Below are 20,000 nucleotides of genomic sequence, written 5' to 3'. Positions count from 1 at the left end.
TGCAGTGGCTGGAGAAGCTGAAGAGAGTCGGACGAGGGGGTGCTCGCGTCGGTGCCAGGAGCTGCACGCCCGAGGGAGGCCGGCAGCGCGACCTGGCCGAGGTGGAGACGCACACCAGGGATAATAAAGATCCTCTATACCCCGAGCATCAGCAACCCCCTCCTGTTTCCCCCCGCGCTGAGATAGTGCGACCAAGGGGGCCCCGTTCCCACCCCCAGCCAGGCACTGTCCACGAGGCCCGCGGGTTGCGGGGCCATCGCCGCTCCGCGTCTCATCACCAGACGGGTAGGCCCGACCCGGTCTCGGCCTCAGGCCGCCTCATTCTTGGGGATGTTCTTTTCCTTGGTTTTGGGTATGTGTTGTCGGCGCCGTCTGTGAAGTAGAATTGTATAAGTGTTGCCGTGTGCTCGGTAGTCGGTATTAGCTCTGCACTGTGTTTTCACTTTTATGTTTGCTTTTTGTGTAAATGGAATTGTGTTTTCTTTTTTGTGTGCATTTGGTGGAATTGTATTTGTGTGCTTCCCGTGTGCCGCGAATAAATGTGCTTTATTGTTGAACTGTTCTCCCGCTTCGCTTCGTCTTTTCCTCCATTGAATCCCCATCTTGCTTCACGTAAAGGGTTGGTAGTGGGCTGAATACGCCCGATAATTAATCGAACCGTCGAGGTCGACGATAACACCGCTCGGTTATTCTGATAGTACGGAACGGGTCGCTTAAGTGGCCCGTGTCCGAAGTCGACCTGCGGCGAGGTGCGATCGCCCGGTCTACCCTCCGCGTGGGTACTTAGGTAGTTCGAATTTGGCGAGCAACCCTATCCCACGCGGGGGCTGATTGGCTCGATCGCGGTGAGACCGAAAGGTCCACCCGTGACTGGTTCCCGGCGTTAGTCCGAGAGGGTCACGACTGGATTGTCCGTCCGGTGGGCGACGTGCCGCGATTCGAGTTACGTGGCCGTCGCACGCCGGCGGGCGCGAAATCCGCAACACTGGTGTCAGGTCGTGCGATACAAATTCATCGCCCTCCTCGCGGCACTGGTATCGGAGAACAGGAAAACAGGCTCTCCTGTCTCCGGCTAAATTCACGGGAATCGGTCCAGGGGTGAGAGAAGCGACCCCCGATTCCCTCCAAATTACGAGCGAGCGAAATTAACCCTTCACGAGAAGCAAGATGGCGTCTCAAGGCGAGCGGGAGCCGGGGGTATTAGAAATGTATATGTGTAATAATGTAGAGTCCATGGTCCAGGATGGAATCCCCGAGCAGGAAATGTTGATTGTGCAGGAACACGGACTCGCCCAACTGAACCCAGAACCTGAAATGGGTGCGGCAGCGGCCGCAGTGTATGACACCTCCCCCCCCTCCACCAAGACCCTTCTCCAACCCTTGCCGAAACGGCTCAGCTGAGTGCATCCAACATGGCCCAGCTATGCGCCATGCTGGCGGCAATGAACAAACAAATGAATGAAGTGAAAACGACGATGGATACAAATACAAATGAAATGAAAAATGAAATGAAAAACGAAATGAAAGGCATGAACGAAAAGATGGATACAAATACAAATGAAGTGAAAACGACGATGGATGCGAATACACAACAAATAAACGAAAAGATGGATACAAAAATGAACGGAATGGAAACAAACATGAAAGAAGAAATGAAAGAGCTGCGGGGTGAGACGCAGAACATGGGCCGATGCCTGCAGGCGGGCATGAAGGCCGTGACCAGGGAGCTGGGAATGGCGACTTCACGTGTGGGAGCAAACGAGCTGGGTGGGGGTGCAACGGCTGACAGGCCCGCGGTGGAGGCGGGTGAAAAAATAATTCGTGGAACGTGTTGGGCGAGGGTCGTGACGATGACCGAAAGGGAAAAATTAAATGGGGAGACCAAAACGTGTGAGACGAGACACGAGGTGACGACAACGGAAATAATAGTTGAGACAAGGGAGGTAAAGGGTGAAGAGTTGGCAGAGACACGGGAGACAGAAAAAATAGAGGGAAGACTACACGATGAAGATGGGGTAAGTGACGCACACACACACACGGAGGTAGTGGAGGATAATGGGGGTGAGCTCGCGGAGCGTGTAGGGACCCGGTGCGAGCAGCGGGATGGCCTCCTCCAGGAACGAGGGGAGGGAGTATGCCCCCTTGAGGCGAGTCACGACCAGGTGAGTTCGGTCTTGTTTTGCGAGGTTGAGGGGACGAGTGCTGTGGACGGGTGCACGGAGAGCTTGAGGGGTGTAGAGGCCCCGGAGACCCTTGTGGGGACACAAATCCCCAGTGTGGTTGTCCCTGTGTGTGTGGTGCAAGGTGTGAGTGCGTCCCCGTGTGTGGAAGCAACCCCGTGTGTGAGTGGTGTGGTGGCGATGGAGCCAGAGTACGTGCTTCCCAGCACGCCGTGCGTGGGTGAGGCACCGTGTGTGAGTGAGGCCGTGTGTGTGAGTGAAACGGCCAGTATGAGTGAGGCACCACGTGTGATTGGTGTGGTGGCGATTGTGCCGGTGTACGTGCTTCCCAGCACACGGTGTATGGATGAGGCACCGCGGTTGAGTGCCCCCGGCGTGTATGAGTGAGGGACGTTGTGTGGAAGAGACCGCGTGTGTGAGTGTCGCCGTGTGTATGAGTGAGGCACGGTGTGTGGATGAGGCACAGCGGTTGAGTGCCCTCGCGTGCGTGGGTGAGTGCCCCCGCGTGTATGAGTGAGGCACGGTGTGTGGATGAGGCACAGCGGTTGAGTGCCCTCGCGTGCGTGGGTGAGGCACCGCGGGTGAGTGCCCCCGCGCGAGTGAATGGAGCACCACGTGTGAGTAGTATGGTTTGTGTGAGTAGTGAGGAACGCGTGAGTGAACGGCCGTGTGCAAGGTCGCTGTGTGCAAGGGAGACCGTGTGTGTGAGAGAGCGGTATGTAAGGGAGATGTCGGTTGGCATGCGGGAGCACGCAGCCGCATCTCCCGGTGTGAATGTGATGGAGTGGACTGTGTGCGTCGTAACACGCAGGTATGCGTGGGTTGAATGGAGACGGAGACGGCGACAGAGGAGAGAAAGCCGAGTAGCGGCTGTAGTTGTTTCGAGGACCGTGCCGGGTTCACCCAGCAGTGAGCACGCGGTTCGTGCTGTGCAACGCACGAGACCACCACGTGCTCGCTTGCGAGAGTGAAGTCCCGGTCCGGAAACGCACGCGGTGGATTTGCCGATCCCGCGGACGGACAAAGTTTAGGCAGGTAAATGGATTTGGACCGGACGGGTTCTCCACGCGATCGTGTGTGTTAAGCTCCAACGGGCAAAGCACATGTGTTCGCGTGGGGAACCCCTCGAGACGTGGGGCTTGTTTTTTTTTGCGCACGGTGACGTCATGGCTGCACGTGTGGTTGGAATCCGGCAGGAGGGGTATCTCTGCCGGATGGTACCGTCCAAGGAGGGACGAGGTACACGTGCAGCTGCATGACGTCACGGGCAGGTGCGAAATGCGCGAGTTGCCGCGCGGGTGCTGCGTATAAAAAAAAAAAAAAGGAGAGACAAGCCTCACTTTCGGGTGCACAGGATTCCTGGGTAAGGGGTGGAGGACCCCCTTAACCTGGGCACAGGATGGAAACTAGTTAGGGGGAAGGGTTAGCTTAGTTAGACCGACTTCATGGGGCAGGGGTAAGTCCTCATGGAGTCCGTGGAATGGATTAGTTAGAGGGATTGTAGCCAGATTTAGGTTGGGAAATAAAATGAATTATTTGAAGACAATGACAGACTTTGGATGTGTAGAGGGGACGTAGTTTAGCTACGTAGTGTTAAATGGAACGTGCTATAGTTTAAGGGATGACGTGGGAGCACGAGTTAGTTAGGGGATGCAGATAGAAGGATGGCAGAGTTCAGCGGTGTGTGTGTTGAGTTGGAGAGTTGTGAGGTGAGTACATGGTGAGTGAGTGAGGCCAGCGGGTCTGTGTGAGTGGAGTGAATGGGGAATGCATGGTGCGATGAGTGATTGGGGGGAGGAGTGACTCCCGCCCAAGGGACCCCGGGGTCAGTGTAGAGTGAGTTAGCTGGGTTAGTCAAATTGAAAAATGGAGGTCGTTTTGCTGTTGGTGGGAAAGTAGGCTCGAGACCCATTTGGAGGGGTGCAGGAGCCCTGTTGACGGGCTTGGGAGCGTGGCTGCGAAAGGTGAGTATCGCTGAGTGGGTACCCCGGGCACCAGGCTAGTCGGCCGCGGTAGGCCATGGGCCCATGGGGGGCCGGGATAGAGTAGTGGGCACGGGTGCGCCTGCTTGGTGCGGGGGCCCGGGGCGCCATTAGCCGCGTGGGCAGTGTTGTGGGCACGGGTGACCCTCGGAAAGGGGCCCGGGAGGCCGGCCTGCCACGTGTGCGTTTCAGGGGAGGTGCCATGGGGGCACTCCCGGTGTTAGGGAGCTGGTAGGCTCGGAGGCAGTGTAGTGCCCGGGGTGCCATAGCGGGAGAATCGGCAGAGGGTCGTGCCTGCCAAAGGGAGCCACGTGTCCCAGCCAGGAGACCGTGTGAGGGCACGGAGACAAAATTGAGCGGCGAGGCCCGAAATTGTAAGGACACCAACACAGGCGACGGGAATCTGGGTTGTTAGAACCAATAGTTTAAGCGAGAGGCGCTTGTTGAAAGCCCCGGGGTAGTTTAACAGTTAAATGGTTAGGATAGATTAGGAGATGTACCCCTCCGCACCATCCATCCCCTCGCTGTCGTTGTGGGCCGCTGGACCCACTTGGTGTTAAGATCGCCGAACTCTGGGGAGGCCATTCTGAGGCTTCGTTGGGCCTCGACACAGGACGTTAGCTCTCCCTTGTTCCCCTCCGGGAAGGGAACGTAGGGGTTGGGAGTAGGCTAGGTGACAGGATAGGTTAGCCGAACAAGGACGATAAAGGGGGTTAGGGGACGATTTATAGTGGGGGAGTAAAAATAAAAACAACAAAAAAATAAGTTGGGGCTAAATTGGGGTTTGACAAATTAAGGGAGTGGGTATGTACAGTGACAGGCAAAGGCGATAGGTTGGGAGGGAGACAGGTAGGTAGGTCCGAGCCCGCCTTCCAAGTGGCCAGCACCACCGCACTCCCTCCACCAACCTCCATTGAACGGCAAAGGCTGGCCAACTTCATCGGCTGGCCGTGTTTTGCTTCAAGGCGGAGGCCGGCCAACTTCATCGGCAGCTGTGTTCTGCAAGGCCTGTGCCGGCCAGTTCATCTGCTGGCTGTTTTTCTTCAAGGCCTGTGCCGGCCAGTTCATCTGCCGGCTGTGTTTGCCTGCAGCGGCCTTCTTCTGCGGGCTGTGTTGCCTGCACCTTTGCCATGCCATGCCCACTGCCCATGTTCACCAGCCCCGTTCAATTTTGCTTTGCCCCCCCCTGTTCATTTCCATGTGCGCCAGGATCAAGGCAACAGTTTGCAAGCTGCGAGAACTGCCCTGTTGGCAGCTACAACACGGGCCTGCAGTGGCAGCCCGTGCACCGTGTTTTGCGTCCATCCATTCATCCATCCATTCGTTGTGCTCATTGCGTGTGCCACTTGAGCTGGCACGGAGACTGCGTTTGTGCAGCCCATGCACCGTTGTGGTTCACTGCATTCAGTTCAAACCGTTCATGCATCCATTCGTTGTGCTCATTGCGTGTGCCACTTGAGCTGGCGCGGAGACTGCGTTGTGCAGCCCAGGCACCGTTGTGGTTCACTGAGTTCAGTTCAAAAGGGAAGGCCTTGGACTGCGTGTGAGCAGCCAGCCACGTTCCCTGTCACCTGCATTGTTTGAGCCAGAGACTGCATGCGGGCAGCCTGGCTCCCTGCTAACTGCTTTTCTTTTGCAGAGTTCAGTGATCCTGGGCCATGGTTTAGTGTAAAATTTGTAAGTTAAGGTTAAGATGTACTGTACATATGAGTGCGCCCCCGGCATGTTTGTCTTAGCGCCGGCAATTTTATTTAAGTCGTCCGTGTGAGTGAGTTTGTTTAGGTAGTTACGCAGCCCTCAGGTTATTTATTTTGGGGACACGAATACCATGAATGTTGCACTCAGGGATCCGTAGGTAAAATGTACTAGGGGAAAACTACACATGATGGCACACGAAAATTTGACGACTCGGGACGAGTCTGTAAAAAGGAAGGGGTAGTGTTGTGGTTACCAAATTCGCAAACCACCATTCAGGTCCCTTAGGTGAGGTATCTCGGTAAGTGCATGTGTAGTTAGGCCCAAACCCGTTGTCTAGTGGGAATACATGTCATTTATGCGAGCTGCGACTCTTCAGGATAGCCGTTTTTCTTTTACTATCTTTATTTTGGACCAACCGCCATGATCACAACCACATCAACCACCAACCACAACGCCGCTTCACCACAACCGCCACGACCTTCCCGTCACACCTCGCAACCGTAGCATCGCCACCGTTCTTGCCCCGCTGTGGGTACCGGTGTTGGACTCATGCAGAACGCGCGTCGAACAGCGTGTACAAAATCACGGATTTTGTGCTTCAAAAACGGATCAAAAACGACACACGCCCACTTTTTGCCGTCCAATCGGTGAGCGAGGGGCGATTTGGCCCCGCCTCCAGAACGATCGATATATGCAAATTTGTGGATCAAAAATCCTTCACGCCCACTTTTTCTCGGGCCAATGGGGAGCGAGGTGAAAGGTCAAAGGGAGGGGGTCAAAGGCGAAGTTACGGGGGGATAAAAGGACGGTGTTCGTCAGTCAGAGGAGAGTCGCAAACGAGAACGAGAAGGAGTCGAGAACGAGAAGGAGTCGGAACGGAGGGGACGAGTGTGGAAGACTGGAGCCCGAAGCCTGCAGTGGCTGGAGAAGCTGAAGAGAGTCGGACGAGGGGTGCTCGCGTCGGTGCCAGGAGCTGCACGCCCGAGGGAGGCCGGCAGCGCGACCTGGCCGAGGTGGAGACGCACACCAGGGATAATAAAGATCCTCTATACCCCGAGCATCAGCAACCCCCTCCTGTTTCCCCCCGCGCTGAGATAGTGCGACCAAGGGGGCCCCGTTCCCACCCCCAGCCAGGCACTGTCCACGAGGCCCGCGGGTTGCGGGGCCATCGCCGCTCCGCGTCTCATCACCAGACGGGTAGGCCCGACCCGGTCTCGGCCTCAGGCCGCCTCATTCTTGGGGATGTTCTTTTCCTTGGTTTTGGGTATGTGTTGTCGGCGCCGTCTGTGAAGTAGAATTGTATAAGTGTTGCCGTGTGCTCGGTAGTCGGTATTAGCTCTGCACTGTGTTTTCACTTTTATGTTTGCTTTTTGTGTAAATGGAATTGTGTTTTCTTTTTTTTGTGTGCATTTGGTGGAATTGTATTTGTGTGCTTCCCGTGTGCCGCGAATAAATGTGCTTTATTGTTGAACTGTTCTCCCGCTTCGCTTCGTCTTTTCCTCCATTGAATCCCCATCTTGCTTCACGTAAAGGGTTGGTAGTGGGCTGAATACGCCCGATAATTAATCGAACCGTCGAGGTCGACGATAACACCGCTCGGTTATTCTGATAGTACGGAACGGGTCGCTTAAGTGGCCCGTGTCCGAAGTCGACCTGCGGCGAGGTGCGATCGCCCGGTCTACCCTCCGCGTGGGTACTTAGGTAGTTCGAATTTGGCGAGCAACCCTATCCCACGCGGGGGCTGATTGGCTCGATCGCGGTGAGACCGAAAGGTCCACCCGTGACTGGTTCCCGGCGTTAGTCCGAGAGGGTCGCGACTGGATTGTCCGTCCGGTGGGCGACGTGCCGCGATTCGAGTTACGTGGCCGTCGCACGCCGGCGGGCGCGAAATCCGCAACAATATATATATATATATATATATATATATATATATATATATATATATATATATATATATATATATATATATATATATATATATATGTGCATAAATGGTGATAAGGTGGAAATTGTTAAATTAAAATACCTGGACACTATTATTGACAATAAGCTAACTTTTGATGAAAATACCACTGCTGTGTACAAGAAATCAATGCAAAGATTGTATATTCTCAGGAAGTTGAATTAACTTAGTGTTAGCTCATGCATGATGTGGATGTTGACCAATTCCTTGTTGATTCATGTTTTGTCATTCAATTTGGTTTCCTGGTATAGTTATCTGAATTTGCGGAATCAGTCATGACTGAGAAATGTCATGACACTGGCATTTAAAGTGGGTGACCCCCTTCAACCAGCATGTCGTTTTTATATTTGGGATCATTGAAAAGGAAGACGATACATGTATGTACCGAAGAAAGTCACTTCTTGAACGGACTTTTTGAAAATCTGCCATCAGGGAGACACTTTTTTGCTCAGCGGATGAAGAAGAACATTAAAAAAAAGTCATTTGTACCATGTGCAATTCGTGTTAAATTCAAATTCTTCGCCATTTTGTTTGGGCTAAGATTCTTCGTTGCTTTGTCCATCTTCCATATTTCTTCACCCTGTTTTCTTATTCCATTTTGATGTTTAAAACTTTATGTTTTTTTTTCATGATGTTTGAACGTTTGGTGTCACCAAAGAGGAATTTTCCTGGATACGGAAAACAAACACACACACACACACACACACACACACACACACACACACACACACACACACACACACACACACACACACACACACACACACACACACACACACACACACACACACACACACACACACACTTCGCCCCAACTTGAATTCCTTTGCAATGAAGTTATGCCTATCCGATCGACCTGAACAGCACTTGCACTTTGACCTGCTTTCATGACCAAGGGAGATGAAAATGATTATATTAATGTCACCATGGTATTATATTTCTATTTTTGTTTTCTCATTGGGAAAGTGCATGATTTGAGGTAAAGTAGTAAGAGAGAGAGAGGGGGGGGGTGAGAGGGAGGGCAGAGGGTGGAAATAGGAGTCGGAAAGTTGAAGCTGAACTTGCCGAACCGTTGAAGAATGCTGCCCGCCCGGTCCGCGCTTCGTTCGTATGACCGCAGAACTGACTTGTTTGTCATTTGTCCCCCGCCCTAGTAGTGGGGTATAAATACATTCTGCGTGCACGTCCAGCAGACCTCACTCCACCCAAATCCTTTCTGAGTTTGAGTTACATGCCTTTGAGGCTTTGGTCCGCTCACCCAATCAGGCGAGTCGGAAAAGCCCATGTAAGACCATAAATTGGGCCCTCTAAGCAGGCACAAAAGAGATTGTGTTTCATAAACATATCTGATTCTGTACTAACGACATTTAAATATGAAGCATTCGCTCTCCGGTTCCTTTAAAAATCTGCCTCAATAATTGCTCGCAAGGTGCGAATTGCTAATTTATATTAAAGGTGCGCCACTCCGTCTCGGGCTGCTTTGGCCAGGATAGGATTTCATCGAGATGATGTAGCCTTCTAATTAGACGAAGCCGAGAAGGTCTGACCGGCGAATATCTCATTAGTTATTAACTCGAGACATTTTGGGCCTTGGAATAACAGAAAGTCTCGAATGTCTTTATTAGCCTGGTTGTAGCATGGCCTGATGCTTGATTGCTCTCACATCATTTTCGAGGAGCAGATGATACATTTACCGCTGTGTACTTAACTAAGTGTGGCACTACAGGTCAAGTGCCAAACTACCCAAATTATTCGTATTCCTATTTCCTCAAGTTTGACGCTCACTTACCACAAATGAATAGCGTTTAGTCAGCGATAGTGTGGTTTTTAGCTTCCTCAAACTGATGATTGCTCTGTTGAAACTGGGTTTGTAACATTATTAATCTCCATTTCAGTTCATTGCAGTTGAACTTGAAACATGCGTCTGAGAACACGGCTAGTCAGGAAAAGAAACGTGCACTACTTAAAAGGAAGCATTAATGAAAGGGTGATGAGCGTTCCGGAACACTTGGGTACAGGTTGAACGGTTGAAACGACGTGCGGTGTATGAAGGTGTGTAATGATCAAAAACAGGGGTGGAAGATTTCTAATGCTGCATAATCCACGAGTCCCTTAAGCCAGGAATAAAAGGCACGTGTAATAAATCCTCTCACCATAGTGCGTACCATGTGCAGGGAAGACAGGGTGCCTTTGTGACGAGATTCTCGCTTTGTGCCTCTGTTATATGGATGCAAGTAAAGGGCTGGTGCAACCCTTTTCACCAAGTTATCGGTCCAGTTGCATGTATGTGACTGCAAGTGTTCACAGGGAGGTGTCCATGCATCTGGTAGTGAGTGAGCATGCCAAGAGCAAGGCCTATGGTTTTGCACCAAAGTGCAGTCAGGCTTCAATACACATTTGAGACTAATGCCTCTGGTATGTAAGGATTTTAAATGTTGTGAAAGAACATGTCGGCTCACAATATCTTGGCATTTCGTAATAGAATCAAAAGTACTACAAACAAAAACCCGAAAAACTTATGTGGCGAAGGTTAAAGCCGACTGATACAGTGCTCAGGGACAAGGGGGTAATATGGATCCTTTAGGGACTTTGCTCATTTCAAACTTCCATAGGTGAGATCAACTGGCCTGGTCCTGGCTTCTTAACCTAGAGGTTCAGATAGATTGGTGATTCACTAGACACAAAACAAAAGGTCCTGAAAAACACCCAAAGATATACTTTAATGTGCACGTCTTTTTCTGTGATGACGAATTCCTCCGGTCCACAATCTCCTGAGGGCCGTTCAAAGTTCTCGGGATAAGATTGTTGACGAAAATCCAAGAAATGCCAATGTTGTCTTATCTATTTTTGATATACAGGTACCAGTACAACATTATATTATTTCTTACAAATCATACATTGGAAAATAAAAAAATTGGCTTTTTGAGGGGCAATCGTATTTAATTCCAAAGACTTTGTGAACAGCACACTTGACTATTCCGCATCGAGAAAAGGTGTTTGGCATGAGGCATTCGAGAATCAGTTAGTGTGATAGAGCAGAAATCAACCTTGTTTGGCTGCATGGAAAGAACTCTGCTCCCTTAAACGACCCTCCAGAGCCACCGCCTTACAAACACCTCAATTAATAATGACACGATGTATCCAAGAGCAAGCCTTAGCAGGGTTTGCTTTGTGAGTCACAGCAATGAAACCCGATGCGGTGTCACCACCCACCGGAGCTTACACCCCCTCCACCCCCGTTATTAGGGAACCAGTTTAGAGCTGCTAGGGAAGCATCGGGATCTGTCTGAGGCCTCACCAGTTGTTGACTTGGAGGATGGTGAGGCCAGTGTCCTGAGCCAGCTGTTTTTTCTGCTCTTCCGATGGATACGGATGCTGTAAAAAAAAAACAAGAAACACAGAGGTTTTCAATAATGCTTCCTTCCATCGCAACTCATCCACAGCTGTGCCAGAGCAAGTTTGTTACAATATTCAGCCAAAATAATTTTAAAAAGAAAAACCCCTCACACGGTTGCCTGGAGCAAAAGGCCCATGTGGTAACCAATAGAGCCATGTTGCACCCTCCCCCACGTGACGGTGTTCATTTCAAAAACTCCTCATAGTTAATCATGTGACATATATGGATATGTTTGGCAAAGATTCTTTTCCAAACAATATCACAGTATCCAAAGATTTCCCTTTTCAACACAATCTGGTAGAATGAATGAGCGTTAAAAATAACTTGGAAAAAAATAACTCTGCTTGATAAAATATTTCCAGCAAAATGCTATATATATATATATATATATATATATATATATATATATATATATATATATATATATATATATATATATATATATATATATATATATATGTGTGAAATGAAAGGAGCACACCGACCTTAGATGCGACATGAGCTATTGATGTCATGCACATCATCTATGATGTCACATCTTGGGTCAGTGTGCTCCTTTTGTTTAATTTATTATTCTTGAGTGCAAACCTCCTAACTGGTACTCAGCAGGGAAGAAACAATGTGTTTGTTTGGCAGGTCGTTTGTTGCAATCAGGTCGTGCAGCATTTACTGTTATGGGTCTCGATCTGTGCCCTGCTGCCTCATCAAGTTAGGGGTTTGATTTGTACGATATAATATAATTTATTCCTATACAAGGCAAAAATCGACCTTTATGTATCTATCCATCTCTTTCTCTGTTTGTATGTGTTCCTTATGCACAGCCACATATTTTATGTAACAAACTCCAAACTCGGGGTGCAAATATAACTTTGTATAGGAGGGAACATAGCCTTTGTGGCCTCACGTGGGGGTGATGGTGGTGGTGGGGGGGGTGTAAATTATCTATTTAAATGTGTACCGTGTAGCGCCACCTGGTGGTGGTGGCAGAGAGTATTACAATTTCCAATTTTTCTTTCGCGACAAAGTGTGACTGATTCACGTTTCTCTTCCCACGCAACACTGAGTAAATTTGCTGGTATAATCTAAATCTTGAATGTAAGACCCATCGTTTCGCTGGAGGGAATACTAATCTTTAAGGAAACTGCTCCAAAAAAAAAAACGGTTGTTGTTAATGGGAAAAATAAAATTCCACGATGCATAGATACTGGCCTCAGTATATACAATCAGGGATCAAGGAAGGGTGGGGGGAGTGTTAATGGGATATTGATCACAGCGTTTTTAGATGCTGAATTCTGAATAATATACAACACACGAAGAGGAAGATCAAAATAAAATAAAAATTATTGCCCTCCTCCTCCTCCTCATCTCTTCCTTCTTTTGTTCAAATTGGCTGGCTGAGGTACATATTAGGCACGGGCCATGCCAGGAAACAAACTCTCCTCATGTCATGTGTGTATGTGCAGCCTGTTATATGCTGCGTGTATGTATATGTGTGTATGTGTGTAGATGCGCGCTTTGCGATGCTGTGTTGGGGGTACCATTATTGCTTGATTAGTGGTATATTGCTGGCATATACTATAGGGCAATTGTTGACAGACGGACGCAAGCAGGCATGCTGAGGCCAAGCCGCTTTTATATATTACATTATATTATAATATATATATATATGGATGTACATATATATATATATATATATATATATATATATATATATATATATATATATATATATATATATATATATATATATATATATATATATATATATATATATATATAGACACACACACACACACACACACACACACACACACGTATAAAAGCCCATCAAAGATTATTTTATTCAAAAATATTCAGAGGAAAGACATTATTTTAAAACACTGCATGTACAAATGTTACCCTATTTTTACCTCCACCACCGAAGGTGAAGGAGGTTAATTTTTCACCCCTTTCTGTGAGTTTGTTAATTGCCGGAATCCTTTGGATTTCAGCAATTATGTTGGTTGGTTGTGCGTGTCATTCTGTGTCTGTCTGTCTGTTTGTGTGTTTGTTTACCCTGTAGCAGCCACAACGTTTCAGCGATCATGACCAAACTGGGTACAGACTGGTACGTCAGCCATGGTCCAACTTAGACACTTGTCCTTTTTGGTGAATCGAGGTTAAAGGTCAAGGTCAAGGTCACCGAAAAACCGAAATTCTTATTTTCGCGATAACGTCCGCTAAAATGGTCGTATTGACTTCAAACCAAATACAAAATATGCATCTTCCAATTCTGCATCCAACCATACGTCTCATTGGGGTGTCACACCAACACCCTTCTTAGCGGTCAGGGGTCGAATGTCAGGGGGGGGGGTCGGGTAAAAACTTTCAAATTGCAATAAAAATGCCATTTCAAGTCCGATTCACTTCCAAGTTATGATCATGACCAAACTAAGTACTATAACTCATTAAACAGTAGCACAATCGACTTATAAGAACCAAATTGATTTCCAGGTTTTTGTTTTTTCAGAGATCATGGAGATATGACAGTTATTCCGGCAATTCCTTGCTCAACGAGTAATTTCATTTGTTTGTTTGTTTGTGTGCAGGATATCTCAAAAAGTTGTCGATGGATTCAGATGAAATTTTGTGGGCAGGTTGGGTGAGTGAAAAGGAAGAATTAATTCAATTTTGGTGAAGATCCGGATCCAGATCTGATAAGTGATTCTTCACCACTGAGAGATGGGGCCAAAATTACTAAAAAGCAAGATATCGCAAAAGGTTGAGGACGGATTCGGACAAAACTTGGTGGACATGTTGGGTGTGTGACAAGGAGGAATTGATTCAATTTTGGTGACGATCCAGATCCAGATCTGATAATTTTATCAGTGATTCTTCACCATTGAGAGATTGGGCTAAACTGATATACAAGAGGATACCTCAAAAAGTAGTGGATGTTTTCGGATGAAACATGGTGGACAGGTTGGGTGTTTGGCAAGGACGAATTGATTTGATTTTGGTGAAGATCTGAATCCGGATCCGGATGCGAGAATTATTTAATTTTTAAAGTGATTCTTCACCTTTGAGTGATAGGGCCAAAAACTATATATTGCGTGATATTTGAAAAATTTATTGGGCCGGACATGTTGTTGTGGATCAGGCATTGTGTGGCGGAGTGCCCTTCTTGTCTTTATTTTCTGGGACCTTTCATTTTGAGGGTACAGCCTTGTGAGTGTGCCAACGCATGAAGCCTCGGCCTTGTGTCAGCTGAGCTTATATCTTCTTTATTTACGAGACATCACACCGATGTAAATGAACACTTGTTTTACTCTGCGCTCGTTACACATCATATGCAGCAAATTTCACCTCCCTGCACCTTGTATTTTTTTTTAAATGCTTCTGTACACCACCATTGAGACCTGGTTGAAAGTCACCATCTACATATCCAAAAGAAGAGACATAATACTCTTCAATGGAAAATGTTTTTCAAGTTTTTCAATCCTGAAAAAAAATAGACCACAGTGAACACAGTTATGTTAAAAGATTGGCCTTTAAAACTCTCCTTAAATCATCCTTTTGAAGGGGGACAGATATCACATAAACAAATACACAAACACACATTGTGTTTCATATGGTGTACAGAGAGAGAGAGAGAGAGAGAGATTGGGACCATACTCTGTGCAGAGCGTTGGTGCTGCTTAAGCAGTGTCCTTGGCTATGGGGCACAACCCTGGATGGGTTACCACTCCGACACAGGATACCAGCATGCTGGCATTCATTTTGCCGACTGCAGAAGGATGACAGGCCGAGTTAACCCCACCTGGTATTAATTTAACAGCTGTGCGGGATTTGAACTCAGGACCCCAGGATGCAAAGGCCCGCCACCCTAACCATTAGCCAACACCAGGTATATATATATATATATATATATATATATATATATATATATATATATATATATATATATATATATATATATATATATATATATATATATATATATATATATATATATATATATATATATATATATATATATATATATATATATATATATATATATATATATATATATATATATATATATATATATATATATATATATATATATATATATATGTATATATATATATATATATATATATATATATATATATATATGTATATATATATATACGTATATATATATATATATATATATATATGTATATATATATATATATATATATATATATATATATATATATATATATATGTATATATATATATATATATATATATATATATATATATGTATATATATATATATATATATATATATATATATATATATATATATATATGTATATATATATATATATATATATGTATATATATATATATATATATATATATATATATATATATATATATATATATATATATATATATATATGTATATATATATATATATATATATATATATATATATATATATATATATATATATATATATATATATATATATATATATATATATATATATATATATATATATATATATATATATATATATATATATATATATATATATATATATATATATATATATATATATATATATATATATATATATATATATATATATATATATATATATATATATATATATATATATATATATATATATATATATATATATATATATATATGTATATATATATATATATATATATATATATATATATATATATATATATATATATATATATATATATATATATATATATATATATATATATATATATATATATATATATATATATATATATATATATTTATATGTACAAATTGTTCTGCACTTAAAAGAAGAAACGAGCATCAAAAGATTTTTTTTGCATTGATGATCTCATGAAATTCTTCGGCCACACATATTATAAGTAACCTGACATGCCTTAACTCAATGGTCATACAAATAGCATTCTTGAAGTGGTTTTCCAGCTGCAAATGGCAATGTTCCTGCAGAATAAAGTGAACCTGGTCATGGAAATGCGCAGCTGGATCATTTGGCACATTATTAAATGTCATGGTAATTTTGCTCCCTTTTCACGCGATTGGAGTAATCCGAATACGTGATGTCATGGCACGGCATAAGAAAGCTCTTAATCCTACGGAAAAGACACCCTGATAGCTGGAACAAATGCAAGAATGCATGTATATGCATGCACGGCCAAGTAAGCCACCGTGGGCTCGACGACCTGTCGTATTGGCCGGTTTACATCGTGTGCGTATCGAGGTGTACTTGGCCACAAATGGGTTTTGTGATGCCTGGAAAGAGCCATCTCAAGTTCTTGGTGAAACAGACGGCTTGCATGAGAGATTCTTGAGTAAACGAGGTTCCGAGAAGCTTTGAGGGTTGCCTATTATTCATGAGTAGGTCGATGCACATAGTTAGGCTGAAGACAATGGGGGTAGATGAGGAAAAGTAAAGCACATGGCAGAATCCAGAGTTCAACAAAATAAAGAAAAAAAAAGAAATAAGTAACCCAGCAAAAATGGACATATAAGGTTTTTTTTTAATGTTAAAGGCTCCAGTCACAGACTATGAGTCCTCATTGAGACCAGGCCTTAAATAAAAGAACTGCATCAATAGAAAAGTGAAGAAAGAGAGAATAGTCTGAGTTTTTGAGGTTGAACAAGAAGTGCTAATAAGTAGACACCTTGAAAGTCAGGAAATAGAGAACACCAGGAAATGGATGACGGGTGTTCTTATGGTGGGAAAAGAGGGACAGTGGAGTCATGGACACGGGTAACTTTAAAGATGGTCGCAAAGATAGCAACACTGTGTTTAATAGCTTGTTTAAGGCAACTATGGAACCATCTTAAAACCATACCGTTCAAGACGTGGCAGCTCATGGTGTTTGGAAACACCACCTGTAACACTTTTTCACGAATATAGTTAAATGATATACTATGTATTGTGGTGTATAATATTGCACAACAACAACAACAACAACAACAACAACAACAACAACAACAACAACAACAACAACAACAACAACAACATACTGAATGAACTACAAGTGCCTTCTTGTTACTGCTTGGAACTTTCACCTGTAAGACCTTATATGGAGTGATTTCTGCATGAATTAAACATTAATGTATGCTATGACCACGTGATCGTGTCTGGTCCAGTTTCCGGCCGGCCTCTGTACAGGCGTCATGTATCTGTCACCCACCATGCCACTGTCCTGCTGAGGGCCTCTCCACACAACCGGGGAAAACTTTGCATAAGGAGGCATCTCCCATGGGGTAAGATCTGGTACGATGACATACAAAACTAAGCAGGCTCGACGCCAGTAAGTCATGGTCGTGGCTCGCTTCCTGAACGTGGCGCCGAACACAACCAGGACTTTCACACAAATGTGGAAGGATTTTGGGCAAGGTTGGGTGGTGACAGCTGCTTTGTGGCTGTGGCTGTTATTCATCTTCCACAAGGCCTCGCCTAATTGTCAAGCTTTAAACTGGTATGTTTCTGCCCAGTGGCAAAGGAAGCTAAATAAGAACCCACCATAGCTCACATCATCCTTTCACAAAAGATAAGCGGTTTGGTGATATGGAAAGGAATAGTGACAATTTCATAAATATTGCAATGGCGCCACATTTTTTTCAGGACCCACGTAAATGCTGGTGGCAAAATATTTCAAAATGGATGCAATAGCCCCGAGGGTGCTTCAGTTTGTGCTCGTTTTTTTTTTTTGCCAACATGCCCAAAAACTTTCAAAAGCACCCGAAGGTTTTGCGGCTTCATTTATGCGACGCATTTAGAGTAGGTGACAGCGCCACGTCTTGAGCCATCAATGTTGCACATTTTGCGGTGGGCGGTTTCATTCTCTCGGCTGCCAAGGATGCATCATCCCATTAGGGCTCCCGGGCTGATTAAGGACAAAAATTATGCGTAGCGGAGGAGGAAAGAAATTGCGCATAGGTTTTTCGGTAGCCATTGCTCCAGCCGGTGCAGACAGAGCAAGGGCCTCAAAATTCCGCTCGGAATTATTGCAAGTTTACCAAACACAGCAAATTAAGGCAAAGCTGTTTTCACAACATAGATGTAATACTATAAATCAGGGCCAGGCTGAGGGACATTTGGAAGTCTGCACAGAGTCGCTGCTTGCTCACAAGGGGGCTATGCGGGCCATATCGCGCCTGAAAACAGAAGCCGTAAGCATTTTACGCCTGTGGTTTACTGCGTCTTAATTGCACAAATAGCCCAACTCCTGTTCGTTTAGCTAACAGCAACTGTAAACCACATCCTATTACCAGCGGCTCTCCACAGCTGAACCCAGGCGGCATTATTGTGTCAATATGACGATACAATTCGTGTGTTGCTCAATCATCGGCTGTTTGAGTCGGATTGCCGTGCCAAACATCCTCGCGTGTTTTCTAAACAGCTCGTCAAACATGTTTGCCTAACAGTAGATAGGCCATTTGGTTTCCGTGTGATAGAGATTTCATGCCATGAGCGATCTACCATCGGCGATGCTGTAACAATAACAAGGAGCTGCGCAACTACGTCAAAGTAAATGGTATATGGGCTGAACGAAATGCACTTCAAAGCTTTCTCTCGTCTCACTTGTGATGCCATTTAAAAGACCGAGGCCAAGTGTCCAAAACTGAAGCTTTAAAATGCTGGATTGAATACTGCCCCCTAGGGATTGTTATTTTTGGGGGGAGAAAGATCTCTCATTACATTGGTGTGTTGCTGAATTGGCAAACGAGTACATTAAAGCTTGCCACTGAAATATGTCACTGCTGGTGATAGGAAACCGTAAAAGCAGTACAGGTTTATTGTATGAGTGAAGGGGTGGAGGGGGGGTGAGGGGAATAGAGAGAGGGGATACAATTGGCCGACTGCTGTTTGGAAAATATCATGATTTGAGCCAATGATTACTGGAGAGACGTGAGAGTGTGAGAGTGTGAGAGTGTGAGAGTGTGAGAGTGTGAGAGTGTGAGAGTGTGAGAGTGTGAGAGTGTGAGAGTGTGAGAGTGTGAGAGTGTGAGAGTGTGAGAGTGTGAGAGTGTGAGAGTGTGAGAGTGTGAGAGTGTGAGAGTGTGAGAGTGAGAGTGAGAGTGAGAGTGAGAGTGAGAGAGTGAGAGGGAGAGAGAGAGAGAGAGAGAGAGAGAGAGAGAGAGAGAGAGAGAGAGAGAGAGAGAGAGAGAAGCTCATGAGCAAAAGGCACTTTCATATGGCCATTTTTGCATAGACACCATCATTTTCGCATTATACCCCGGCGTTAAGCCGCCTGTGTGTAAATTGCATAAACGCTGTACGTATTTCTGGCACTTCACAAACAAAGCGTTATTTTTGCTCGCACTGTGTATTAAATCGCAGCTGCAGCGGTTTATGTGAATGTCGATGTTTGAAAAGTGGCTGGTTGGCCATATTTTACCGTTTGCATTCTACCCCCCCCCCTCCCCTCCATATCTCCAACCATTCAACGTTGAATAGGTAATTGTGGTGAGGGTTTGCATCATTATTCCCTGGAGCAGTACAAAAGTGCATTTGCTGCCCCCATTTGTTTTTGGCCAAAAGCATATTGTAGTCAAACTGTACAATGTCCACCTGCAGTTTGACTAGCCTAATGATGTGAGAAGTAAGACATCTAAATTTGGACAAAAAGCGTTTAACATCACCAGAGAAGAGCCTCCCTCGGTTTACCTAATCGAGCATTGAGCATCCGTTCACGCCATTTACGGTTCTTGAAAACGCATTCGAACGGCAATAATATGTACAGTACTCATGCAGAGAGCAAAAAGCAGCA

General features: G+C 45.3%; 1 protein-coding gene across 4 annotated transcripts in view; it reads right to left on the bottom strand.

Annotated features, from left to right (window-relative positions):
• The window catches only part of LOC147014707 (homeobox protein Meis2-like), a 268,684-nt gene that overhangs the window by 92,729 nt on the left and 155,955 nt on the right, over window positions 1–20,000 (bottom strand). For all 4 annotated transcript variants that reach the window (XM_085852856.1, XM_085852857.1, XM_085852855.1 and 1 more), the window contains exon 9: window positions 11,122–11,198. In XM_085852856.1, coding sequence (XP_085708982.1) covers window positions 11,122–11,198 — 77 coding nt within the window. The remainder of the gene's footprint in view (window positions 1–11,121; window positions 11,199–20,000) is intronic.

This window comes from Eptatretus burgeri, chromosome 13 (genome assembly GCF_056783735.1).
Source record: "Eptatretus burgeri isolate ZD-2024b chromosome 13, Ebu_testis_v1, whole genome shotgun sequence".
Taxonomy (NCBI): Eukaryota; Metazoa; Chordata; class Myxini; order Myxiniformes; family Myxinidae; genus Eptatretus; species Eptatretus burgeri.
The sequence above is the reverse complement of the archived record's forward strand: the minus strand, read 5'-3'. Positions and strand labels throughout refer to the sequence as shown.